General features: G+C 37.0%; 2 protein-coding genes across 2 annotated transcripts; both read left to right on the forward strand.

Annotated features, from left to right (window-relative positions):
• The first annotated feature begins 1,108 nt into the window (after positions 1 to 1,108).
• On the forward strand, positions 1,109 to 4,717 carry LOC131981085 (uncharacterized). The gene is made up of 9 exons (XM_059345384.1): positions 1,109 to 1,242; positions 1,329 to 1,488; positions 1,609 to 1,692; positions 2,050 to 2,187; positions 2,357 to 2,473; positions 2,546 to 2,638; positions 2,846 to 3,066; positions 3,616 to 3,809; positions 4,618 to 4,717. Exons 1-9 carry the CDS (start codon positions 1,130 to 1,132, stop codon positions 4,695 to 4,697), a joined length of 1,200 nt encoding a protein of 399 aa, XP_059201367.1. The 5' UTR covers positions 1,109 to 1,129; the 3' UTR covers positions 4,698 to 4,717.
• Positions 4,705 to 26,868, forward strand: LOC131980237 (uncharacterized). The gene is made up of 22 exons (XM_059344448.1): positions 4,705 to 4,852; positions 5,199 to 5,422; positions 6,287 to 6,451; positions 7,387 to 7,464; positions 9,548 to 9,934; positions 10,690 to 11,043; positions 11,585 to 11,920; positions 12,006 to 12,137; positions 12,617 to 12,769; positions 12,932 to 13,048; positions 13,922 to 14,095; positions 15,761 to 15,965; positions 18,291 to 18,445; positions 18,521 to 18,633; positions 19,527 to 19,608; positions 20,948 to 21,085; positions 22,587 to 22,749; positions 23,648 to 23,763; positions 23,877 to 24,023; positions 25,055 to 25,168; positions 26,243 to 26,401; positions 26,680 to 26,868. The coding sequence occupies exons 1-22, from the start codon at positions 4,705 to 4,707 to the stop codon at positions 26,866 to 26,868; spliced, it is 3,849 nt and encodes a 1,282-aa protein (XP_059200431.1).
• The last annotated feature ends 322 nt before the right edge of the window (positions 26,869 to 27,190 follow it).

Below are 27,190 nucleotides of genomic sequence, written 5' to 3' on the forward strand. Positions count from 1 at the left end.
TAATACTTATTTGCAGTGGTGGAATGTAACTAAGTACATTTACCCTACACAAAAAGTTGACTTTATTCTCAACATTGACGTTTTTCTTGCACTGCATAATGAGAAAAAAATATATTTTCCTCTAATTATTTTATTCCTCTTCAAAATTAAAATAAAATGCTGCTTACACAAATGCATCAATAATAATAATCCAACGATATGCTTAAAATATATAAAACAATCTGAGGTACCTAAGTATTTCCAATTAATATTACTTTATACTCCTACTTCATTACATTTTGAGGCAAATATTGTACTTTTTACTCCACTACATTTAGCTGATAGCTTTAGTTACTTTTCAAGTCGAGATTTAACATAAAAAACATGATCAATTTAAAGTGACTTGACATTTTTTTTTTTATTATTAAATATCATAGCAGTATATAAACAGTAGATAGAATTAGATTTATTATCTAATTCTAAATTTAATTTACAAAATTAAAACACTGCTTTCATAAATGCATCAATATAAATAATCAAATAATATATTTAGAATATTTCTAACAATCTGAGTGAGTACTTTTACTTTCGATGCTTTCAGTACATTTTTATGTTGATACTTTTGTACTTTTACTTGAGTAAGTTTTGAATGCAGGACTTTTACTTGTAGTGGAGTAATTTCACAGTGTGAAAAACAACATAAATTCAACATAAAACATAATCAATTAGACATTTTTTTCATTAAACCTCATAACAGTGTATTAAGTAGTTAAAAGGAGCCATATCTTTGCAAAATTAAAACGCTGCTTACATAAATCGTCAGTCCAAATAATCTAAAAATATTTTAAAATAAGTCCTGGAATCTGAGTGGGTCAGTTCTGCATAATGAGTACTTTTACTTTTGATACTTTACGTACATTTTGATGCTGATACTTTTGTACTTTTATACCAGTAAGTTTTCAATGCAGGACTTTTACTTGTATTGGAGTAATTTCACAGTGTGGTATTAGTACTTTTACTTAAGTAAAGGGCCTGAATACTTCTTCCAACACTGGTTTGTGTTGGAAGAAGAATGTTTTTAACACTTTTTAAATGACTAACTTCCTCTAACTTCTTTTAGAATTTGAAAAAGAGGCAAGCGATACTGAAGATGACCTTCTCGAAGCCAAAGAGTCCGTCCACAGAGCTGGAGTTTGAGGGAGTCGTAGAGGAGCTGAGGAGGGACAAGAAGATGTATCAGAAAACAGCCATGCTCCAGTTCAGGTCTGTGCCTCAATCTGAGTGAATTCAGTAGAATTGATGTATTTTAAGATGGTTTGTGACTTTAACAGCGACATCATCTCGCACAGACAGCCCTTCCAGACCTTTCCTCAGACTCTCCTCCTGCGGGAGACTTTCACCGTCGACCTCCTCAAAGGTCTCTACATCCTGGAGTCCAAAGCTGGTTTCCACGGCAACAGGGAGGCCATCCACACGCTCACCCTCGGCTACCGCCCGCCGAGCCCTTTTGTAAGTTTGGTGTGAGTCGATTTGTTCCCTCAACACATGATACTTAAACAGAAAGTGAAGGAGTGTTTTAATTACTGTATTCAGAGATTTTCATTTTTTGTGTCTCTCCTCCATATTTAGGTTTGTTCTGCACTTGTCCATCCTTTCAGCTCCGACACTATTCCATCAGACTCGGAAATCTGTGTGACCATCACCAGCAACCAGGTAAACATGTAAACTGCAATTACAGTTAAACTACAGTTAAACAATTAAAGTGAATTACAGAAAAATATGTATAAAGTGACACAAAACATTAGATTTAAGAGCTGATATCTAGACATATTCCATGGTTTTCTTGGTAATGATTTTGGTTATTATAAAAAAAAAACATGGAAAATGTCTAGATTATCAGTTCTTAAATTAAACTTTCACAGACTATTATTGTTGTGATCATTATATTTGTCCAAACAAATGTAACTTTAGTTGTACCAGGCATTAAAATGAACAAGAAATTGAAGAAAAAAAAGGATGGTCTAATATTTCCATGACTGTACGTTTTAAAATTGGAAAACTCCTTTTCAGACCCAGAAAGACCTACGAGGCCGGTTACGTGTTGGAAGCAAGGAGAGACTTACTTTCTTCGGTCAAGTTCAGTTGAACCCATTGCACTCAAGTCACAAAGCGATAAAAGTCAGAGCCAACTTCACCCATCAGCTCCAGGTAAACCGACCTGGCTGCTCAAAATTGCCAAGTGCTGATTTGAATGATGTATGGTGATTACAGTCAGCCTTGTAACATGTGATGTTAAGTCCAGCTCCAACAGCGTACAGTATAGTTTACAGTAGAAAAGGCCAAACGTGTGACCAGTTCACTGTTATTACTGTTACAGCTGCAGCTCCCCGCCTCCGCTATAGTGGAAGGAAACATACATTGGAACCCCAAAAACAACAGCGAGTTTGATTATCAGGCCAGAGGGAAACTGAGAATAGAGCGACAGGAGTGCCAAGTGAGTAAAACCAGCTCAGCTTTTTAATTATTGTTCGTTTAGCATTTCTGATGATTTTTTTTTTTTCTTTAGGTTTCTGTTCAGCTCAATGGAACGTCGGGAAGACTCGGCCTTTATTCCTCGCTTAGCCATCCATTCAAATCAAAGATTCCCAAGACATTAGAGGTGGGCTGCTTCTGTGTTTTGTCCAATAATTTCATTCACCTGTCCTTAAATAGTAAAATCTTCTCAAGCTATCTTCTCAACAGTGTGAAATGACTCCACTACAAGTAAAAGTCCTGTATTCAAAACTTACTTAAGTAAAAGTACAAACTTATCAGCATTATTATATTCCACCACTGCTTCTCAATTTTGCTTTTTTTTTATATTAAGGTAAAGGCCACTGCAGACATTTTTGCAGTTCCTGGTACAGGAAGTAGCTCAGTACATGTGAGGGCTGATGGGAAGGACAGGGTGAAGCTGGACGCTCAGATGTCCCACTCCTACCAGAGGGGACACAGAGCCGTGGGACTGACAGTGAACGCATCTCAGAGCCTGCTGCCATCTGCCACCGACCTGCATGTAAACATGGCGGCCAACCTGTCGTCAGACAGGTGTGTGTTTTATCAAACTGTCTAAATGCATCATTTTGTTATCAGATATGCAGTTCAATCATATATCATATTTGGTCATCTTTGCAAATGTTTAATTTATCTGCACATTATTTAAATTCCTGCAGTGTTCAATTTCCCAATTAAAGTCCTCTGCAAATGTTTAATAATTAGCCAAAATGTTTATGTAAATTTAGATTTATCATAGGTTAATTATTTATAGGTTACGTTTAAGTCTATCTATCTATCTATCTATCTATCTATCTATCTATCTATCTATCTATCTATCTATCTATCTGTCTGTCTGTCTGTCTGTCTGTCTGTCTGTCTGTCTGTCTGTCTATCTATCTATCTATCTATCTATCTATCTATCTATCTATCTATCTATCTATCTATCTATCTATCTATCTATCTATCTATCTATCTGTCTGTCTGTCTGTCTGTCTGTCTGTCTGTCTGTCTGTCTGTCTGTCTGTCTATCTATCATGTTATAAACAATTTTTAATGTCTTTTTATGGACTTCATTGAATGAATGTGCCCTGTCTCCTCCAGCGTGTCTCTACATGGCTCCTACACTCAGGGGCGTGAGGCTCTGCTGGCTCAGGTCAAAGGCTCTCTGAAAGACACCAGAGGTCTCCAGCTGGCTGTGTCTGGGGACCTGAGGCACTCCATGACCTGCCTTGCTATTTTGCCTCCGGTCCTGGGACTGGACGGGACGCTGGGACGGTCTGACACCCTTGTTGAAGGTAGAGTGCCATCTGAAAAGACTAATTGTAGTAGCTTGATATTAGGGATGGGTGTTTAGAAGAAACCTGCCAACTGGAGCATCCATAACGTTAACGATCAATTACTCGATTATCAAAACAGGCTTTTGCATACTACTATATATATACATATATATATATATATATAGTAGTATGCAAAAGCCTGTTTTGATAATGGCCACTTTTATTTTGAAAGGACGAAAAGAGACTTCCTGTAGATCGTAAAGCTCAAATGTGATTATCCTGTAAAGATAACGTCAAGGAGTTCAATTTTTATGTTTTAGCCCCTGAGGCATGAGGTTAGTTTTCACAGTAATCTTGCATATTTAAGTGTGTTTTGTGTTTAAATACGTTTCGGATAAAGTTAAACCTAGTTATTAATGCTAGCAAGGTTTGATACAGTAAGCTAGTTTTGCTCAAATGAACACTCTTGTATTTCTGTGTATTTTATAATTGTTATTGCAACTTTCAGTTTGCAAACTGTAGCTTTATCCAACTTAATTCGAAGCTCATTGGCTTATTGACGTACGGCTGCAGAACTGAACGCTCGGCCGTGTTTCTGTTCAGTGAGTACTGATACATAGTCAGAGTTAAAATTAAAATAAAAAAATACACCTATCGATTAACAATTCCAAATGATCGACCAAATTCTTAACGACCATTAATCGATAATCTATGAATTATTCCCATCCCTACTTGATATTAAAATCTATGGTTTAGTCCTTTCCATGAAAACATGTAAACATGAGTAGTGGGAATCATTGACTTACTTAATATGACTGTAGGACAGCTGAGAGTCAGAGTGATGGAGACCTTGTACAGTGTGGAGCTGAGACATCAGGAGGATACCAGAGACAGAGGAGAAGATGAAGGCATGATGGGAAAGAAACTGGCCCATGATTGGCTGTGTGTTTGGTCGGGGGCGGAGCATTTGTGTGTGAATGCGAGCCGCAGACTGGGGGATGGTGGGACTGGTGAGGTCTACAGCAGTCTGTCTCACTCCTTTCACCTGCTCAGTGCTGCAGGTAAGTCATTACTTTATACAAAACATACAGTCATGGAAAAAATTATTAGACCACCCTTGATTTCTTCAGTTTCTTATTCATTTTAATGCCTGGTACAAGTAAAGGTACATTTGTTTGGACAAATATAATGATAATAACAAAAAATAGCTCATAAGAGTTTAATTTAAGAGCTGATATCTAGACATTTAGCCAAAATGGAAAACAAATGTATCTTTAGTTGTACCAGGCATTAAAAAGAACAAGAAAATGAAGAAAAAAATGGTCTAATATTTTTTTCCATGACTGTAATTCTTATTTTATACATTATAATCTCTCCTTGGATCTCAGTGTGTCCTTTGGATTACAGGTGTTCCTGCCAGCAGTTATGGCCAGGTGAGGTGGGCTCAGGATGGCGGCCGACTGTCAGTGGTTACAGAGCTGCAGGCTGGACCAGAACATCTAAAAGCGGAGTTTAACGGAGGAAAGGCGGACCAGGTTAGATGGGAGTTCTCCTCCAGGCTGCAGCATCAAGTCCAAGCCCTGCTGAGAAGAGGCATCTCAAGCTTAATACAGGCCAAAGCACATTACCAGGTGCAGGACTACATTTCTTTTTTTTTTTAATCACTAAAAAGTTCATATTTAGAAAAACAAACTTTGGATGAGTGTGTTATCTTTTTTTTTTTTTTTTTTTTTAAATATTTTTATTTTTTTGCTTTTATGTGAACATAGAAAGGGTGAGGTCTGAAATATTTACATATACAGTCATGGAAAAAAATATTAGACCACCCTTTTTCTTCACTTTCTTGTTCATTTTAATCCTGGTACAACTAAAGGTACATTTGTTTGTACAAATAAAATGATAACAACAAAAATAGCTCATAAGAGTTTAATTTAAGAGCTTATACAGTATCTAGCCATCTTCCATGGTTTTCTTTAATAACAATAACCATCATTGTCAAGGAAACCATTGAAAATGTCTAGATATCAGCTCTTTAATGAAACTCTTATCAGCTATTTTTGTTCTTATCATTATATTTGTCCAAACAAATGTACCTTTTTTTTTTACCAGGCAATAAAATCAACAAGAAATTGAAGAAAATAAGGCTGGTCTAATCTTATTTCCGTGACTGTACAAAATAAGGATAAGCCAAAAGAAAAAGTACAGGTACAGGTCATTTACCCCCTGGGGTTTAGTAGAAACCATATATATATATATATATATATATATATATATATATATATATAATATATATATATATATATATATATATATATATATATATATATATATATATATATATATATATATATATATATTATAGATCTACATGGTTGTAACAGTCCAATTTTTTCAAATATTTATCTCCCTTTCGTAATCGAATAGTGAAAGTGCGTTATCTTATGTGAATATGTGAATATTTTCCTGTATTTCTTTGTTTTTCTGCCCACTCTTAGTTAGAAACAGAAGGCCTAGACACCAGCTTGGTCCTTCTCATGGGAGACGAGAGGACGGTGGACATCCTTTTTAATGTTGGAGCCAGAAACAGTGCAGCCATATTTACACTGTCTCTGTGGCAACAGATGAAGCTGCTAGAAGGAGTTATACCCACTTTGTTACAGGTAAAATTTACATGATAAACGCACATTAATTTAATTGAACTGGGAGTTAAATACCTCTGGCTTCTGGCTCTGGCCTCTAGCTTCATGTTTATTATACAGACATGAGTGGTATCAGTCTTTTCATGCCAGAAAGCACATTTTCCAAAATAGTCCCTCAAAGAAGCTGACCTACTTTTCCAGCATGTACAGTTAGTAGCACATGATGATCACATGATACTGAATGGGCTAGTGTCAGGGGCCACCTGAAAGATGTACACTGCAAGTTATTTGGTTCTTACCAAGATTTTAAAAAAACTTAGATTTAGAAGTGTTAGATAATTTATCTTGTTTTAAGAGTTAATTTCTTTAACTTAAGTGTTCAACGTGCTTATTTCTAGATTTAACAATCTTAATCCAAGAAATCTTGCCAAGTGAAATTATCTGTCCATGCAGCAAGATAATTTCCCTCAGATTTTGTGTTTTTATCTTGTTTTTAGACACCCCTTTTTGCAGTGAAATTAAAAGGGACCCGCAGCAGGCATGGCTAGACTCAAAATGACCACAAAGTAACATAAAACAGCTACCAAGAGCCACAAATATACTGTTAAGAAACCAAACAAAGTGATGAGAAGCAAAGCCACTAGAAAGAGACTCAAAATGACTACACGGACACAGAATGACAAGAAGAGAAACAAATATATTAAAAAGTTGTATTATAAAGAGAGTTGGTGGGGCCTTTTACATGTCTGTGCCCAGAGGCCCATTGTCTCATAATCTGCCCCTGATGATCATAGTATCAGATGAACCACTAAGGACTCAGAGTAGCATGTTGGTGTACCACAAAATCTGATGTGGCTGGTCTAAAGTTCAGTAATTCCTCAAAAATTCTTCCGTCTCCTCCTTCAGTTTCTTCTTTGGAAAACAAACTTTGCCAACAGGGGTTTTTGTTTTCACAGATGAACTGCACAGGGGACGCCACCGCGGACCGGCTCTCAGCCCACTGCTCAGGAAACGTGGCGGGTCGCCCTGTGGAGGTACGAGTCTTTCGCTCCTATAGACCACACAGCAGGCTCTGCTTCGGCCTGGCGCTCGCTCACTCGAGCCTCAGCGCTCAAGCTAAAGGCTGTTACAGCTCCAACGGGCAAAAAGAGCTCCGAGCTAACCTCACTCATTCATCCACGCTGCTGCTGACGTATCTAGGTGTGCCGACTAAGTCCAGTCTCAGGCTCCTGCTCCGGCCCGGGCCTCAGCGGTGGGCCCTGGGAATCGGGCTGGCTGTCGGCCCTTGGGGAATGGACTTAAGTGTGGGACTGCGATTGGAGAGGCCCGGGCTGTATGGCTGGCATGGGCATGTTGAGTTGGGGACAGGCAGCGTTACGCACAAGGCTGATGTGACGGGGCGGGTCAGGCTGGAGAGCTGGTGTCACATCTGGGGTGATGTCAGTGCAGAATGGGACTCAGTCACCTCCAGACTGTTGGTGTCTGTGCGATGTAAAGGGGTGGGGAGGCTGACGTGGGTGCAGGTTAGAAGAGTTGAGGGGGGCACACTACATAAGATCTCTCTAACAGCACATGGACAAGCAGGGACAGATGGACTCAGAGGTTCTTTGGGTTTAGAGAATGAGCAGGACTCGTGTCAGTGCCTCTTGTCTGTCCTGCTGAAGGGCCAAAAGAGAGCTGAAGTAGGCTGGACCCTCCAGCACCACTGGGCCTCTCTCACCTCCATCATCCCAAACAAAGTCGACCTCCAGGGCTCAGGTGAGCTCAGCGACACCTCCCTCTCTGGAAGCGGTCGGGTGTCTTTCAATGGCCGCTCCGCTCTGATCCACGCCACTGCTGCCTGGGAGAGATCCGCCGCCTTGGGAGTCACGATTCAGCAAAACCTGACCACCACTGGTACACCACGGGAGCTCACTGTAAACATGTCAAACAAGGCAGGTCGAGCTGAAGTGGAGGTGAAAAGCAATCTGTGCTGCATGCGTCTCCTGGCCGATCAACACAGGGGAGGAGGAGACAGGAGGAGCAGCTGGGACCTTTTTATTCATCAGAGATGTGTCTTACTGAAGGTTAGAGAGGAAACAAGAACAAGTGACAGAAAACTTGTTTCCCAACAGAAGGAAAGCAAAAGAAACATCTTCATCTTTGGAGATGACTCTTGTCTTTCTGTTACAGTACAAGTTGCACATAACAACAACAATGCATGAGTGAAGGACCAAAGAGACTGAAACATCTCAACAACTATTTGAGGGATTGGCATGAATTTTGATGCCAACATTCATGTTCCTCATATGAATGTTTGCACCATCATCATTGATTGATTACCATGATCATCGACAATGATTAGACCACCCTTGGTTTCTTCACTTTCTTGTTCATTTTAATGTCTGGCACAACTAAAGTTACTTTAGCTATTTGTTTGGACAAATATAATGATAACAACAAGGATAGCTCATAAGAGTTTAATTTAAGAGCTGACCTCTACCCATTTTCCATGGTTTTCTTGATAATAACCAAAATCATTTTCCAGAAAACCATGGAAAATGGTTTGCTACCAGCTCTTAAATTAACTCTTATGAGTTGTTTTTCTTGTTATCATCATATTTGTCCAAACAAATGTAACTTTAGTTTAATCTGGCTATAAAAAGGTGAATTCAGTTTGTTATTTGCCAAATAAATAACATCACATTTTAGTTTTAACCAAGCTTTTGAAAGATTTTTTATGTTTTCTTGTATTTATGATGGATGGTCTAATATATTTGCTAAGCACTGTATGTTTAAATAACTAAAAAAAAAAAAAAAAAAACATTTAACAATAGCAATTGTTTTCTTTAAGCTTTTTGGTTATCTATACGAATTCAAATGGACCAAAATAACACATTTGTTAGAAAAAAGTTTAAAAAATAATCAAATGTATTCGGTAACATGACTTAATTCAAATAGTTACATTAGTTATTAGATTAGATATTTTAATAGGGTATCTAGCCTGTAACCTATTACATTTCAAAAGTTACCATCCCAACACTGCCTTTAGCACTGTGCATGTGTCTGCTTTAAAGCACCCATATCTATTTGTTTTGTCCCGGTTCTAATCTTTCCCTTTTAATATTTCCTCTACAGTCTCTCCTGCCGTCGCAGACTTCAGCCAACATCTCCATCAGCCGCTCCGGCTGCTCCACTAACCTCAGTACCGTTCTCCAGGCTGACGGGGAACACAAAGGCACCATCAATCTGCATTTAACCTGTCACCCCCACCTCAGTCTGAGAGCATCAGTGCAGCACTCTGTAGAGGCCATGCAGATGCTGGGAGTTCCTGCCCACGGAGCATTAATTCTAAATGTCTCATCTGCACATCTGCCCGGTGTGGAGGTTGGCCTGGAGCTGGGAAGTTGTTATTTCAGGGGTCATTTGGGGAAAACGGACGCTTCACAGACAGACGAGGAGGAGAATGAGGAGGAGGAGTCTTCCTACGCTGTGAATGTGACCAACTTCTGTCCTGCTCTACAGGTCAGACAATCAATCAGCTCTGTGTAATGCTGCTTGTGCAAACCTGAATAAACTGACATGTTTAAGTTGTAAATATTACTGCAACCTCTTACTGTGACACATGCATACATTTTCATTTCTTTCATCACAGTTAGAAGATATGCAGTTTCATACATGATTCACCCATGTCCACGATAACACAGTTTCCTTTGAAATACACTTTCCAGCTCATTAGAAGGGCAAGCTGCAGTTTATTTGTTATAGCAGCAGAGCAGATTAACACAATACAGCTGCTAGATTATTATGACTTGCTACAAGGGATGGGAACAATTAATGGATTAACGATTAATAGCTGTTAAGAATTTGGTCGATCACGTGGAATTTTTAATCGATCTGTGTATTTTTTAATTTGATCCCTGACTGTGTATCAGTATCACTGAACTGAAACACGGCCAAGTGTTCAGTTCTGCGGCCGTAAAAACGTCCATTTCCAAAATAAAAGCGTCCGTTTTCAAAACATGCTTTTGCATAGTACTGTGTATTCATCTTCTGTTGTTATAACGTCTTTTATTTTGCCTATGTATGCATGTTTTTATTATACTGGAGTATGTATAAAAACATAGTGGTTAATCGAGTAATTGATCGTTAACGTTATATATGCTGGAGTTGGCAGGTTTCTTCCAAAAGTCCATCCCTACTTGCTACCATTGTAGAGAGACACAGTCAGCTCTCCTCTAAACACAGACTAACATCCTCCACATATGTCTGTGCTGCAGGGAACGGTCCTCCCAGTGTCCCTGGCTCTTCGGGGCCTCCTGTCAGTCGTCCCCTGCCAGCTCACCATGGCCACATCTCTGAGGGCGGACAACCAGGACCTCTCCCTGCAGCTGAGTCAGTCCTGCAGGCCTCCACGTCTCTCTGGGACCCTCACACACTCCTTTGTTGGGCTGAGAAGCCGAGGTGTGCCCCAGATGATCAGCATAGAGACGGCTGCTCCTGGAGGTCCCGAGCAGCCCGGGGCCCTGTTCATTAAGGCGGGGACATGTTTCCTTAGAGCCAATAGGGACGTAGAGGCCAAAGGAAGATCACAGTGGCTCTGGACTCTGGAGTCAGAGTGCCCGATGTTACAGGTACTGTAGGTTTTTGTCATAGAAAAATAAACTAGAGCAGATATTCCAGCAGGAATGCGCATGTACCTCTTTTTCAGAAACTTCAGATACTACTGTTCATGACCTCAATATCTCTCAAAAGTGTTTTTATTTATAAGGTATATATTCAGATCATGAAAACTTTCCAGAGCACTTTAAGACTTATTTAAATTCTCAGGTTCACTCTTATCCAACGTGTCCATCTTTAGATCTTCATCCTCCAAGATTAATGATATTTTTATTAATTCAAAAATCGAGGATGCACACCTTCATGCCATGTGCAAGTCACATACGAAATCTTAGGTCAGTCTGACTAACGGTCAGCAAGATATGCCGTAGACACACATACACACACACAGACAAAGACGCTTCTTGCTTTTATGGATAGATTTCTAACTGTGCAAAAATAAATAAACATAAACACAAACAGGAACAGCAGGCTGGTGGCTGGCTGCATTGGTGAGTGTAGTTTAATTTGCTACCACTAACATTCATAATTGCATAGTTCTTCTGTCCTTTCTAGGCTCATTTGAATGGCTCAGTGTGGCAGGACCCTCAGGGTACCTGGACAGCGACAGTAGACACCGATCTGGAGGGCAAAAGGGGTTTCCTGAGGCTGAATGCAAGGGGCTGGCCAGAGCTGAGTGTCGAGGGTGAGCTCAGTCACAACCTCCCTGCTCTCAAAGATTTACCACAGCGAAGCACACTGAGAGTCGTCTGCAGGGCCGGAAAACAGCGATATGACACCGAAGCCATCATTCAGATGGAGGAGTGTGCTGTCGGAGCCAGGGGAGCTGTGATGTCACAGCCTGGCCTGCAGGGGCTGCTGGTGTATCACAACAACTGCTCAATGATTCAGGTAGAGGGAACAGACCACATAATCATCTGCCTGCTTGCTGAATCAATAATAACTGCACTATATCACTTTCTTATTGTGTCTGCAGGAGTGGGGCAGTCCGGACAGGATGCACTCATCCGCTTTGCTGGTTGTCTCCCCAAATCTTGCAGAATCTCAGATGTCCATGGCAATAGATGACACAGAGTTACAGGCTTCAGTGGCTCTAAAGAAAACAAAGGTGTGCAAATACATTCAAACTAGATTTTTATATTAAAAAATGCATTTAAAATCCAATTAAATTTACATTTTATCTTGCAATACGAAGATGTAGCCCTAATCATGGATGGATTATGAGACAAAGATCCCCTGGGCACAGACATGCAAAAGGCTTTACCATCTGTTGCATAGCAGCAAAACACACAGACACTTGGTTGTTGTTTTGTTGTCTCTGTTTAGCCATTTTCTGTCCCTTCGGAGTCATTTTGTTCCTGTTTGTGGTTGTTTGGTGTCTCTTCATAGTCATTCTGTGTCTTTTTGTGTCTCTCTGTGGTTACTATGCATCTCTTGTGGTCAGATTGTGTGTCTTTAAATTACATTTTGCAGGTTAAGGCCAGAAGGTGAAGGCCTGATCAGTAATCCATCCATGTCCCTAAAAGGATCTATTTCAGAGACGAATGATTTGATGATGATGATAATTCAGTGCTGTTTGTTTCTCAGGATAAAAATGAAGCATCGCTCAATTTGAACCTCTCTGTGCCCCTGTTGAAGAAGCTGGGGCTCCCTGTAAGTGCTGCAGTGACAGTTAATTCTGGGAGTCATGGCAATGGCTCGTACTATTACCTTCTACACAGCAGTGCAGGAAGCCAAAAGGTAGGAGGCAACATTAAAACTCTAAAAAAGATGGTTTATTGGGAGATAAAATGCCCTTTTGAGTCACACAAGTCTAAAGTCTAGGACCATAATAATAAACTGTATATACATTTATAACCGTACCAAACAGCTGCTGCATTTGATGCTCTGAATGTTTTACAGCTAACTCAAGAGATGACAGTGGCAAAGATGTCTGAATCAGTCAGCTTGAAGAGCCACTTTAGACACTCAGTGAACTATCTGAGGAAAGTGGGAGTCCCTGTGAACAACAGCATCCAGGTTAGAAACCATCAAAACTAACAGCTGATGAAGGTGTAAAAAGACTCTTAGATGGTTGATATCACAGTGAGGTGGGGAACAAATGTACCTGTCCTGGAGATACTGGTATCATATAAAAGTCAAAAATAATGCTGAGTTAGGCTTTTTTTTTTTTTTTTCAACTCTCTTTATTAATTTTCTCATTTTGAACATAAAACATTACAGTCACACATCCACTATACACATTTACATGTACACAATCACATATAAGTGTTGTTTAAATTATATTAACTAATATATCTCAGTATGAAAAAAACATATATAGGGGGTTACTTTAAGAAACAAGATTGTACTTATATATATATATATATAATATACTCAGACATATATACGTTCGGAAAAAAAAACAACAAAAATCAAAGACAGAAAATAAAAATTAAATAAATAAAATACAAAGTAAATAAAAATTTAAAAAAAAGGGTAAATAAAAGTTGAGTTAGGCTTTTTTATGTTTCATTCAAAAAAATTCAGAGCAGTGAAGCTTAAAATAAGCAGTTGTTGTCGTCCATACGTGTTTGATATCAGTTCAGTTCAGTTTGACTGAATACTTTGTTGGTCAGTCTGTGGGTTTGACTCTCATTGTGGAGAAATAAAAAGACTGAAGTGAGATGAATAGACTGAGAATTTTCTCTTATTTGACAAAACAATTCTTGATTGAATTTAATTGTGTGGACAAAAAAACAGTTAAACCGTTAAATTGCAATATATTGTATCTCAATACTCACCATATTGCAAAATGCCTCAAATTGCAATAATATCGTATCGTGACTCAAGTATCAGGATAAAATCGTATCGTAGGGCCTTTGCTAATTCACACCTCTACTGTGTGTGCAGGTAGAGTTTGGTTCTGCTGAGGGGAAGGCTCTGATGTTACAGTCCCAGTTCGGAGGACAGAAGGCAGGAGTGACAGTTAAGATGAAATGTCTCCCAGTGATGAAGGAGGTGACAGGAAGCATGTGGCACAGCTGGGCGTGGCTACAGGAGAGAGGACTGCCACGTAATATAGAGGTAACAGGATACACATAAGCATATTTGTACATGTACTACCAGAATATTATTTTACCCAAAGTGCTTAACAAATTTATTAGACCACCGGTCCTAAATTAACAGCATTAGAAATGACCAAAATCATTTTTATGTTTCTGTAGTGGTTAATACACCAGTATGTAGAAGCTCTTTAGCCGAAATTATACTTTTAATGCTAAAATGTAATTATTATTGGTATCCATACATTTTTAAATTTACTGTTTTACAGAAAAAAGATAGTAAAAATAGTAAAGAGGGTTCGTACGGGTGCTTGAAATCCTTGAAAATGCTTGAATTTAAATGTATTTTCATGGTTTGAAGAGCTTGTAAATGCTTGAAATTCTTAATGTATTTCTCTTGCAATCTGACTATATCCATCTATAGACTATAGATAATCACATGTTCAATGTAAAAAATAATGAGTAGCCTATCTGAAATGAAGACCGTTCCTCCTAAAAGTGTTCCACCATCGCTGTTGGTATGGTTAAGTGAAATCTCCCCCTTTTAGTATAAAAGTACTCATCTAAAACATGCAATTTACAACAGGTGTAAGATACTGGAAAAGCTTGAAAATTTACCTCGAAAGTCCTAGAAAAATGCTTGAATTTGACCACTGCTAAAGTGTACGAACCCAGATATTTGTACATGTACTACCAGAATATTATTTTACCCAAAGTGCTTAACAAATGTATTAGACCACCGGTTTATGCCACAGCTGTCCTAAATTAACAGCATTAGAAATGACCAAAATCATTTTATGTTTCTGTAATGGTTAATACACCAGTATGTAGAAGCTCTTTAACCAAAATTATATTTTTAATGCTAAAATGTAATTATTATTGGTATCCATACATTTTCAAATTTACTGTTTTACAGAAAAAGAAAGTAAAAATAGTAAAGCACATTAGTATTTCTTAAATAAGATGTCAACTTTCAGTTATTTACTTGCATTCCTGAACAGAAAAAAATAGTATTAGTAGTTGAAAGTTATGCTAGATATAATAATAATAATAATAATAATAATAATAATAATGATAATAATAATAATATATAATTTGTTATGATTAATGTCTTACTTCTCACAGAAGCCCAGTGAGCCGGCTCAAATCTGCCTATAAAAAGGTGAATTCAGTTTGTTATTTGCCAAATAAATAACAATAACAATTTAGCTTTTAAGCAAGCTTTTGAAAGATTTTTTATGTTTTCTTTTGTTTTTGTTTTTTTTTCTTTGTTTTTATGAGGGGTGGTCTTATATATTTGTTAAGCACTGTATTTGTAAATATTTTTTTTTTAAATTATTTAACTATAGCAATTGTTTTCTTTAAGCTTTTTGGTTATCTATATGAACTCAAATGGACCAAAATAACACATTTGTTAGAAAAAAGTAAAAAAAAATTATCAAATGTAATAGGTAACATGACTTAATTCAAATAGTTACATTAGTTATTAGATATTAGATTAGATATTTTAATAGGGTATCTAGTCTTTAACCTATTACATTTCGATTGTTACCATCCCAACACTGCCTGTAGCACAGTGCATGTGACTGCTTTAAAGCACCCATATCTCATATCTATTTAAAATGTATTTATTTCAAAGACTGGATGGAAAAATAAAATCACCTCTCTGATGATTTGCTTCTCCGAGGGTCTGTGTTCCATCCAGGGGGTGTTTTCTCAGCTTCAGTCCAGGCTTCGGCTCACTGTGGACGGACACAAGCTGCTTGCCTCCGGCCTCAATGTGAGTTCGGCTGATGGACGTCTGGCCCTGCTGCTCTCCTACTCGCCACCAGCTTCTAATCAAACAGGGACACAGCCCAGTCTGGACACTAGCCTGGCTGCTCAGTTCAAAGGTCAGATCGTTTAAACAGCTGGATGTCACACATTCAAATTTCATATAATCAGTGCGATCGTAATTATTGTTTTCAAGTATATGTTTCCCCGCTCTATATTGTCATGAGGTTTTGCCTTATATCTGACCTTTCAACTGCAGTTTTGTCAACTGACCACTTGATGTCGCTATTTGACTTCATGTGTTTTTTAAACCTCACTTCCATATCGCAAAGTGAAAGTCATGGATGTTTAATTTTTAAACACAAACGGCTCTCAGTGTCTCTTTGCAAAAATGGTTTAGACACTTTGTTTTCTCATGATGGTATGGAGTCATAGGAAGGAATAGATACAAATAAATTACATGATATAGAAAAAAAATGTATATATAGCAAAGTAATGTACATCAAATAATCAAATAAATAAAACTATACAATATAAAGAAATAAAATAATTATTAATTTGAAAATAACTGATATTTCTTATAATTCTTATATTATATTTTAATTGTGGTTGTGTTTACACATTTAAGATAAGATATTATATTATATATTATTTATCCCACAGTGGGGAAATTTTGTCATCACAGCAGCTCATAATACATACAGGGGTTTACAAAGATATAAAAATAAAGAATAAAGAACAAAAATTAAGAGATATAAATACATTATATACACCTTATAAAGGTGTGTTTTTTATATGTCACAGATATTGCACATTAGATAAAAGGATTAGCATGTTAAATAGGTTGTTTTATGTAGTAATGATATATAAAAATATATAAACAAAGGATATTTATAAGGTATGCTGTACAGCAAATGTGTAAAATATAAAATGTGCTTTTTAGTATGATGTACAAGTACAAGTATAATAATAATAAAAGTACGACAATATTACTATATAATAAGTATGATAGTAATACAGTATGAAAAATGCAGTAAAATATGTATTTCTGCTTTTATTTTGTAAAATTTTTATTTTATTTATGTAAATCTTTTTATTCATGTGTTTATTCTTTTTAATTTTTGCTCTTTATATTTACACTTCTTTATGTAGTTATTCATTTATTTCTTTTTAGATTTATTTACACTTTTTAATTTATGTATTTATTATTTAATTTTCATTTTTTTCACTCTTAATATTTGAGGCTGTGAAAACTCTCAACACCCACAGGATAAATTAAGAAAAAAGAAAAAAGCATGATACAGAAACTGCATTCTAAAAGCCCATTGTGCACTAAAACCGATATGTACAATACGATTAATATGTGCAAGACACACTATCTACCTTGTCTATAACATTTGCAGTATTTTCAGCGATCATTTGTTTATTGTTATATTAATTTATGACAACACTTGTCCTTGTTTTTGTCCTTGTTTTAGCTCAGTATTCGACCATATTTTTAAATGTTTTTAACCCTTAATAGGGCACTCATTGAAATACTTGCAAATTTCAACCCTAGAGAATATTGGAGGATATTACATACTGCCAGAATGTGTAAAAGAAACATACGGACCCGGGGGAGGGTAATTTTGAGAAAAAAAGTTTACGAGATTAAGGTGTCAAATCTACGAGAAAAAAATGTGCAGATTTATGAGATTTAAAGTGGTGAATCTGCGAGAAAAAAGTAGTTTTTTCCCCACTTTTATCTTGTGAATCTGCAACTTTTTTCGAGCAGAATTGCCACTTTAAATCGCTTAAATCTGCAAATTTTTTTCTAGTAAATTTTTATTCATACTTGGCCTTAACATGCCGTCATAGTCAAGTTCTCCTCGTACAAGTCCATGTGGTTCTACGACCAAACAGAGAGACATGGGGACTCCATTATGATATCCACTGAAGTTACCAAATATAGTTCTTCGCCGGATAAAGGGTTAAATGTTTTACTCTTGTTTCTTTTGTTGTCATGATTGCTTTAACTAAGCACCTTAAGCAGTGGCACTCCCAATTCCGTTGTATAGTTATCATATAATGATTATATAATGAGAATAAAGGCTATTTGATTTGATTACTGTTAACAGCAGCCTGATATTTAAGTCTCGTCTTAAGACCCATTTTTATTCCCTGGCTTTTTAACTTTGCGTGAGTTTTGTGGTCCTCTGTGTCTTTTATTTATTTTACTACTTTTAACTACGTCTTTTATTTATTTTACTATGTTTATCCGTATGATTGTATTGTTTTATTTATAGCATCATTTTAGATTTATACACTTATTATTTTATTGCTGATTGGTATATGGAAATGTTTGTTTTATTGTTGATTCTATGTACAGCACTTTGGAGACGTTTTTGTTGTTTAAATGTGCTATACAAATAAAGTGGATTGGATTGGATTGATATTCTCTGCAGGTCCTCTGCGGAGCGCCTCAGTAGACATTCACTCTCACGACTGGAGGCTCCGAGTGTTGGGGGACGTAGGAGGCTGGGGGGCACGTGGAGGATCCAAGGAGGCCAAAGTCACACTGAAACACACTGTGCAGGGACAAACTAGCCCCACCTTACAGGTAAGGGGATAAAACACTCATAACTGCCATAACTGTGCTACTCAGTGATAACCATCTGTGTGGCTGTGGCTGCAGGTGGAGGCGTGGGGGAGACTCACAGACTCACAGCTGAGGTGCTCCATGGCTGTGAACCCTGAACTCAGCTCCTCACTGGCTCTCATAGTCCAGGGTCACAATCTGCCTCATAGGTACTGCAAACACACAGAAACCACATCAGAAAAACTCCTGTCAATCAAACACATGCACACTCTCACACACTTTAAACCTCCTGTTACAGGTGCATCTCAATATATTAGAATATGATGGAAAAGTCCATTTCCAGTAGTTCATGTCTAATAGCCCCAACCAAGTACTGAGTGCATATAGATGGACATACTTTTCAGAGGCCAACATTTCCATATTAAACATACTTTTCAAAATTGGTCTTTTGTAATATAACATTTTTTTGAGACACTGAATTTGAGGTCTTCCTTAAATGTAAGCCATAATCATTATAATGAGAAGAAATTAAATACATTTAGACATGAAATGTTTCATTCTGTGTGTAATGGATCTATATAATGTGTTATTTCCACTTTTTTAATTTAATTAGTGACATAAATAAACTTTTCTATGATATTCTAATTTATTGAGATGCACCTTTTATCAAATGGGTCAAATCGACCCATTTCAAAGTTTAAAAGTCTAAAAAAAAAAATTGTTAAAAGTATTTTTTCATAGAAATAAAAACATTTTTAAAAATCAAAAAATCAGTGTCATGTAAAACCATTTTTTTTCTATGTAGGTCTTTCCAATCTTCCTTAAAAAAAGTTTTAACATGCATTTTTTTAAATGAAAAACGAGTGAATTATCCTCATTGAACCTGATCTGTGAGAGGTAAAGTTGACTATTGCACTAAATATTGTTTGAAATGGTTAGTAATGGAGTTATTAATTAAATATAAACAATTGGGATTTTTTTAGTTTCTGACACTTTTGGATAATTAAACATGCCCCGGGTCAAATTGACTGAAGAACATTCTTGCTGTTCCTGAGAAACGAACATAACAGGAGGGTTAAGTGACAGGTTTTCTTTTGTCCAGCAAGGACCTGATGGTGAAGGTGGTCCACAATATCCCCAGGATGTTGGTTCACCTGCCCCCTCAGCTCAATGTTCGCTCCCAGGTGGGTTCTTATTCTTCTTATGTTATTTAACCCATAAGAACCCGTGTAACAAACACTTTAACTGTTCTAGAATCTCCCATATTCAGCTTAATGCTTGACATTAACTCATTAAATCCTAAGCGACGCATACTGGTGTGGTGGTCATGTGACTTTGACAAGAAGGGACTTCTCCAAAATATGTGTGTGACTGGAAACATAAATGTGAAAAAGTAGCTAATTTCAAAAAGCTTATTTTTAGTTACGAGGCTAAGTTTAAACCCATTTTACAATTCCTATCCATTAATAGGGAAGTGAACAAATTAAAGTCACAATTTTGATATATGTTATGGAGATGCAAACAAAAAGGCAAATGGTTATTTGTTTTTATTTATTATTGATTTATTCTTATTTTGTTACTTAAAAACAAATCTGAAAAATAATTTGTTGTTTAACAACACTATCAATGTCACACTTTTGATAAATGTTGTGGAGATGGAAAGAAAAAGGCACATTTGTGTTTCTGTAAGCAGAAAATGTGTCTAGTTTTTTTTATATTAAAACAAGAAATATCTTAGACATTAAATATCATAAACATTAAATACAGTAAACGCCCAATGTATCGTATATGTCACATCACAGATCTTTGACATCTTGGGTAATATTGTTTTAAAAACATCAGAAATGTGTTCTTTTTTTTTTTTAACTTTTAAACTTTTTTTTTTTTTTACATTTTTATTTTTATTTTGTGAGAGCATTATAATACAGTGCTTACTTTCAGACACTATACAATAGTATTTCTGCCACTCACAATCAAGGTTTTTTAGTTTACAAAACAACAAACAAGATACAGAAAGTTATGTGTATTACATTTGAGAATTTTGAACAAACTGGGAAAGGTAAGCATATGTAAAAGAGCAAATAGAAAGAAAAAAAAGAAAAGAGAAAGAAATTATCCACCAGGGAGTTTCTAATCATTAGACCCAATAAAACATTAAATAATAATAAAGTACAAATTAGCATTACAGGGTCATCCATAGAGTACTTCTGTCTGTTCCAGATTAACATATTCAACCCACTTGGACCACAGTTTAATACATTTATCTTTCTGAACAGAAATGTGTTCTATGTGGTCCACTTGGTCTGTGGTATATCCCCCATCATTTTCCGTTTAAGGATTACTGGGTCTGGGTTCTTAAGGGTTAATCATTTAAAAACAAGATTGAAGCAACCTGCTCTGCACAATCTGTGCTGTGCTGTTGTTGTGTTGTTTGTTTCTATGCATTTGTTCTAGCAGTTAAATATTTTATGGGAATGACAAGTCACAACATGTTTTGCCATCTCTCCTCCCTCTTCTCTCCAGCTGAACCAGTCTCAGTCCAGTGTGGCAGGTTTGGTGGAGGTGTTGTCAGGCAGGAGGAGGCTGTGGGCGCTGGGAGAACTAGCAGCTATAGATGGTGGATACAGACAGGCTGTAGAGCTCAAGCACTCCTACCCACAGGTAGCCCTCAGCTTACATGGTTCTTCACTAGGAATATAGCATTTTTTTTTAAGAAATGTTTTTATTCTCTTTTTCAATTACAATACAAAGACACAAAGTGGAACAAGGCACATAAATACGTTCAAGGCACTTGAAGACATTTCAAATATAGATATATTAGTGGCATGTTATGCTGCTCTAGTCAAGTCAAGTCAACTTTATTTATCAATGCTGCCATTTGTGCAGGACAAACAGAAAATAAAAAAAAAGTGTTTCCCTCTTATCCCCGGTGTAAACAGCAATAAACATGAAATATAAATTATAAGTCAAATATATAAAATATAAATGTTAAAACATTTATACAAGAAAAAGACTTGGCAAATCTGGAAGATGTAAATAGTATAAATAGTATAGATATGGCGGTATGAACAGATTAAAGATATATATATGGCGAATAGTTTCAATATGGCAATATGGCACAGTATAAACAGAATTATCAGTATACATATAAATATAAATATGGCAGTATAAACATAATTTACAGTATAAACAATGAGGTCTATCAAAAAATACAAGATGTATACAGTGTAGAACAGTCAGTGTACAGTAGTTGACTGTACACAGTGCAATTTGGTTTGCAAGAGTCTTTTAGAGCTTGTAAAAGTGGCTCATCATAGCTTTTAGGTAAGGAAAGGAACAACAATAAGGAGTGACAAACACGTACATGCACAGATGGACTCAGATTGTATCCCACACACAGAATGCTCCAACCTTCATAATATGATCAGTGATCTTAATGAGAATTTTTTTTTTAATTTACCTTCACTTTGTTTTCTTTAATTTCTTGTTCAGTTTAATGCCTGGTACAACTAAAGGTACATTTGTTTGGACAAATATAATGATAACAACAAAAATAGCCCATAAGAGTTTAATTTAAGAGCTGATATCTAGACATTGTCCGTGGTTTTCTTAATAAGGTATTGGTTATTATCAAGAAAACCATGGAAAATGTCTAGATATCAGCTCTTAAATTAAACTCTTATGAGCTATTTTTGTTGTTATCATTATATTTGCCCAAACAATTGCACCTTTAGTTGTACCAGGCATTAAAACAAACAAGAAATTAAAGAAAACAAAGGTGGTCTAATCGTTTTTCCATGACTGTATGTTGTGAAAGGTAAATATATCACTTTTGTAAATATTTGGGGCACATTTATGGGATTTCTGGAGGGGGGAGATTTCATTGCAGCTTTGTAGTCTATGTCTTTATATTTTATTATTATTTTTATATATTTATTTATTTTCTCATTAAGATCACTGATCAAATAAACAAGAAAATGAAGAAAACAATGGTCTAATAATTTTTTCCATTACTGTATATGTCTTCTAATGCTTTTAATGGTCTGTGTAAAGCACTTTGAATTGCCCTGTTGTTAAAAGGTGCTATGCAAATAAAAGTTCACTTCCGTCACTTTCGTCCTAATGTTTCCTAAATGTTTCAGTTATCATCTTTGTTCTGCAGTTGAAGCCTCTCCCCAGGACTGTGGCAGTGAGGACGGTTTACGAGGCCAGGAACTGGAGCTACCAGGTTCAGCATGGAGCTGTGTGGGGCAGTCAGGAGTTGATCCTGTCTGCTCTCTACTCTGCACCTCCAGCTCTGGAGATGGGGAACCAGACTCTGAAGGGTAAACACATCAAATCAAATCAAACTTTATTGATATAGCGCTTTTCATACATAAAAATGCAACACAAAGTGCTTTACAAAAAATAAGAATAAAAACAGACAATAAAAATGACAAAACCCACCCCTCCCTCCCCCACATACACATCTGTATGTATACATACACAAACATGCACACACACGCATTTAGTCATGCACGCACACAAACACACACTCAGACTCACACACAGCACATATTGATTGACAATCAATACATCAACTCTGCAGAACAATGCAGCCACGGTTGTCGCATCTAACAGGAATAGTGGAGCGGATAAGCTCATATATGGAAGGTATTGTGCATTTTATGACTAAAGCATGAAACTTCCTCCATGGTTTCTATAGACCGTGAAGTTTTATTTCAGACGTGGAGGCATTTCAGATTTGGCCCCTGGTACTAGGCAGAAGGCAACACATTTCAGGCTGTTAAATTTCAATTTTGTGTTGTTGTTTTTTTTGCAGAAAAGTGGTAAACATCGATTATGTTTTATTTATGTGTTCTTATTACACATAGACCTTCTGCAAAAATTCTACTTTAAGAGACATATTTAATCTTTTAATAGAATAGAAGCACTTACTTGATTGGCTTGACTTGATAATATCGAACCAACGATCATAAAATTCCATGTAACAAGTCCAAGTCTCTACCTTTTATACCTGAAAAAAATACCCATATACTTGTAGGGTACAGAGCCCCCCTTGCAAAATTGAGCCAAATTGAGGCTTTAAACTAAAAAAAGTGGAAAAATGCAATACTGAGGTCAACAACCTCTCATTTAGTTTGCTTATCTGCCCCACTAGAAGCCTACATGAGGGGTAAAAAATACAGTCTGATGATGTCGTTCTCTTGTTCCTGACTCCAGTTCAGATTAACTGCATTCCCCGTTGGACGAGTTTGGAGGTAAATCTCGAGCGTTCCCTACTCGGCCGGCTGGACAGCGTCTCACTGGGCTGGACGAGGCACAGTCGACTGGAGCAGGTCCGACCGCAGACAGATTTTTCTAATTCAGTAGTGAAAATGTAATGAACATTTTGAGGAAATGTCTCGCCTTTGAAGTTAATCTCTTCTCCCTGTGGTTTGGTCACGTCAAGGTCAGAGCTCTGAGCTCGTGGAGTCGATCAGAGGAGACAAACGAGACCAAACTGGAGCTGAAACAGCCGTTCTCCTCCACTCTGAGCCGGATGTCTCTTCACACGCTGTCACACAGCTCACAGAGCGAACAGCGCAGCAGCCACCAAGTACGCTGCCACACTTTTACCTCTTCATTTCACTATTATAATATAGTCATGGAAGAAATTATTAGATCACCCTTTTTCTTCAATTATTTGTTATTTTAATGCCTGGTACGACTAAAGGTACATTTGTTTGGACAAATACAATGATAACAACAAAAATATCTCATAAGAGTTTAATTTAAGAGCTGATATCTAGACAATTTCCATGGTTTTCTTGATAATAACCATGGAAAATGTTTAGATATCAGCTCTTAAATTAAACTCTTATGAGCTATTTTTGTTGTTGTCATTATTTTTGTCCAAACAAATGTACCTTTACATTACATTACATGTCATTTAGCAGACGCTTTTGTCCAAAGCGACTTACAATAAGAAAAAACCTTTAGTTGTACCAGGCATTCAAATTAACAAGAAAGCAAGGAGAAAACAAGGGTGGTCTAATAATTTTTTCCTTGACTGTATATATTATCTCAGCCAGTCATTTAACCTAGAAATAAGTCTCACCATTTTTGTTAAGTGGACACATTAGACACAGCTCATGTTCTCATGAAACAGGATCTTTTACCTCGATTTCTATCACCGCAAACAAGCAAATGGCTGTTTTTCAGGCTCAAATATTAAAACCTTGTGAATCGTTAGATTACATTTTTGGCTTTTGATTATTTTTAATTCATTTTAACAAACATTTTAACTGAATATGCACTGTATTGCATATGGCATACGTTTTGGTAAGTTGTTTTTTTGCTTTTGTTTTGATCTGCTCCAATAATAAGTCTGTAATAAACTGTGCTGCCAAAAAACAGACACTCAAATCTTTAAGGGCAAAATGTGTCCGTCAAAATCAATTTTTGAGGATGCAAGTTGGCTAAACGATTTGTAACTGAGTTAAAAGATTTAACTTTCATTATTGTTTTTACCTTCACTGTTATTTTATTGCCAGAGAAGCTCATAATTCCCATTTCTGGTTAGGGGTTTATAACTGAATTTAAAGATTTTAACTTTTATTGCTGTTATTATATTTTATGTTCATGCAGACCCATCTGTCATGGGGCAGCGCAGTCCCTGTCAATGTCTCCATTAACCTGAACAAACAGTGGCAGAGCAACTCCAGCAGGGGGCAGGCCTGTGCTCTGTTCTCAACACAACAGGTTGGTACACCCAGGTTAAAAATGCCCCATATGTGGCGTCTAGTTGTGTATAATAAGCCTTTATTGAGTCTTTATTACGTAACCTTTTATTTTAATTTAATTTAGCTTGTACAGAGTACTTATGCCACAAAACAAAGCCAAAAAATAGATCAATTAGATCAAATTAAAAATTATAGAAAGAATACAATGTACAAGCAAATGTATATACAATAATCCACTGTGTAGCAGGGACCTCATACTTTTTACCTAAAGTTGGTTCTATATGGGTTAATAAACTCATCCTTTCCAGCATTTTTCAAATATATGACTCTTGAGTCTTAATGTGAACGTAAATTTTTCCATTGCAAAGATCTCATGCATCACATTTAACCAATCCGTTAACACTGGTGGCTCTTTGGTGGCTGCTGGCTTTTTTACTGTCATATTTTTTATATGTCTTTATTTTCTTTAGATTTGCATTTTATATATATTGTTGTATATTTAGTGTAGCACTTTTTTTTTTTTTTTTACCTTTATTTTATTTACAGAATTTCTTTCTATTCTATTCTTATACAGCAACAACTTCAACAAAGCAATTTCCCCACATGGATCAATAAAGTATTTCAGATTCTAAATCTGATTTTGATCGGTGCTGCTACACTTGCCTGTTTTTCCAAATTGGGCCGGTGATACATTGACTATGGATAAGTAGCTCATATAGCCCGACTTCAAAAATACTGGCATCAAGGACCAAAAAAAAGCCTCATGTGGCATTTAGTTATGTATTATAAGCCTTTATTGAAACTTTATTACCTGACTTCTCTCTCTCTCTCTCTCTCTCTCTCTCTCTCTCTCTCTGTGTAGATGTCAGTTTCTTCTGTCAAAGGTTGTGTATCAGTGGGTCAGGAGGGAAACACGTATTCACAAAACGCAGAGCTAAGATGGGACAACAGGAGCATCAAGCAAGGCATGAAGTACCAGGTGCTCTGAAAGCTAAAACTCATCATTCCTACGACTTAGACTCTGTGTGTGTGTGTGTGTGTGTGTGTGTGTGTGTTTACATATGGCTGATGTTTGTGTTTGTGTGTTTCTAAGAGGGGTCATCGGGGAATGCACAGCCTCCAGCTGAATGTCGGCCTAGACAGAGTGTCTCCTGCCCCCTGTCCTTCACACACACTCCTAACGAAGATTCAGACCAACTTCAGGGACCGCTTGGATCACACAGTGCTCCTGGGCCTCTGCCCCCCGCAGCCCGTGAGTCCACACAGCTGCAACATTTGTTTCTTGCGGCTTCTTTTCTTGTCATGCAATGATTTATAGTTTCGGTTTCCCACATTCCCACATTTTAAGACATATGGAGATTGTGTAGCTGCTCTGTTGGTATACATGAGAAATGGTTTGCTTGTGTGGGGGTTGTGATTTATTTAAATGTCTTGTAACTTTAATTGCCTTCTTATCTGACAGGATTCTGGATTCCCCGGTGCCTGTTTCATGTCTCCCGCTGTTGTATATTCTCTCTGTGTGTCTCTCAGACTTTGTCGTGGTCAGGAACCCACAGGTTGAACTCAGGCGAGGAGCTGTTTTACTCTCAGTCTCGCCTCTCGGTGACAGGACGACCCCACCACTGCAGCCTCACCTTCGCCTTGACCAACTCCTCTGCAGCTCAGGGGTCCAACATGTCTCTGTTCTCTGAGGTGAACAGCCCTCTGGGGATTCATTAACAATAACAAGTCTCAGTTAAGAACTGTAGTTGTAAAGGTTACGTCATGTCACTTTTATATTACTGGATATGATGGGTTTATTAAATTGCTGCCAGGATTTTTTATGACTTGATATGGCATTATTTGAATTGGATTAAAAAGCACTTTATACACAGTGGCTCATGCTGCTGGTTAGTGCTGCTTCTGTGTGTGTGTGTGTGCGCGCACGCGCTTGCTTTTGTTTTTACATCTTTGTGAGGACCAGCTTAATTTTGCAGACAGGATTGTGAGGAAAGTTTTTAAAAAAGAATCGATCCTCACTTTTCTAAAGGTTAACATTAGA

This window comes from Centropristis striata, chromosome 11 (assembly GCF_030273125.1).
Source record: "Centropristis striata isolate RG_2023a ecotype Rhode Island chromosome 11, C.striata_1.0, whole genome shotgun sequence".
Lineage (NCBI taxonomy): Eukaryota > Metazoa > Chordata > Actinopteri > Perciformes > Serranidae > Centropristis > Centropristis striata.

Excerpts from the sequence above, each read along its gene's own strand:
- LOC131981085 (XM_059345384.1), top strand. The coding sequence starts at position 1,130 with ATGACCTTCTCGAAGCCAAAGAGTCCGTCCACAGAGCTGGAGTTTGAG. Across the intron at positions 1,243-1,328 it reads ACAGCCATGCTCCAGTTCAG|ACAGCCCTTCCAGACCTTTC; the intron begins GTCTGTGCCTCA and ends CATCTCGCACAG. Across the intron at positions 1,489-1,608 it reads ACCGCCCGCCGAGCCCTTTT|GTTTGTTCTGCACTTGTCCA; the intron begins GTAAGTTTGGTG and ends CTCCATATTTAG.
- LOC131980237 (XM_059344448.1), top strand. The coding sequence starts at position 4,705 with ATGGGAAAGAAACTGGCCCATGATTGGCTGTGTGTTTGGTCGGGGGCG. Across the intron at positions 4,853-5,198 it reads TCACCTGCTCAGTGCTGCAG|GTGTTCCTGCCAGCAGTTAT; the intron begins GTAAGTCATTAC and ends TTTGGATTACAG. Across the intron at positions 6,452-7,386 it reads TTATACCCACTTTGTTACAG|ATGAACTGCACAGGGGACGC; the intron begins GTAAAATTTACA and ends TTGTTTTCACAG.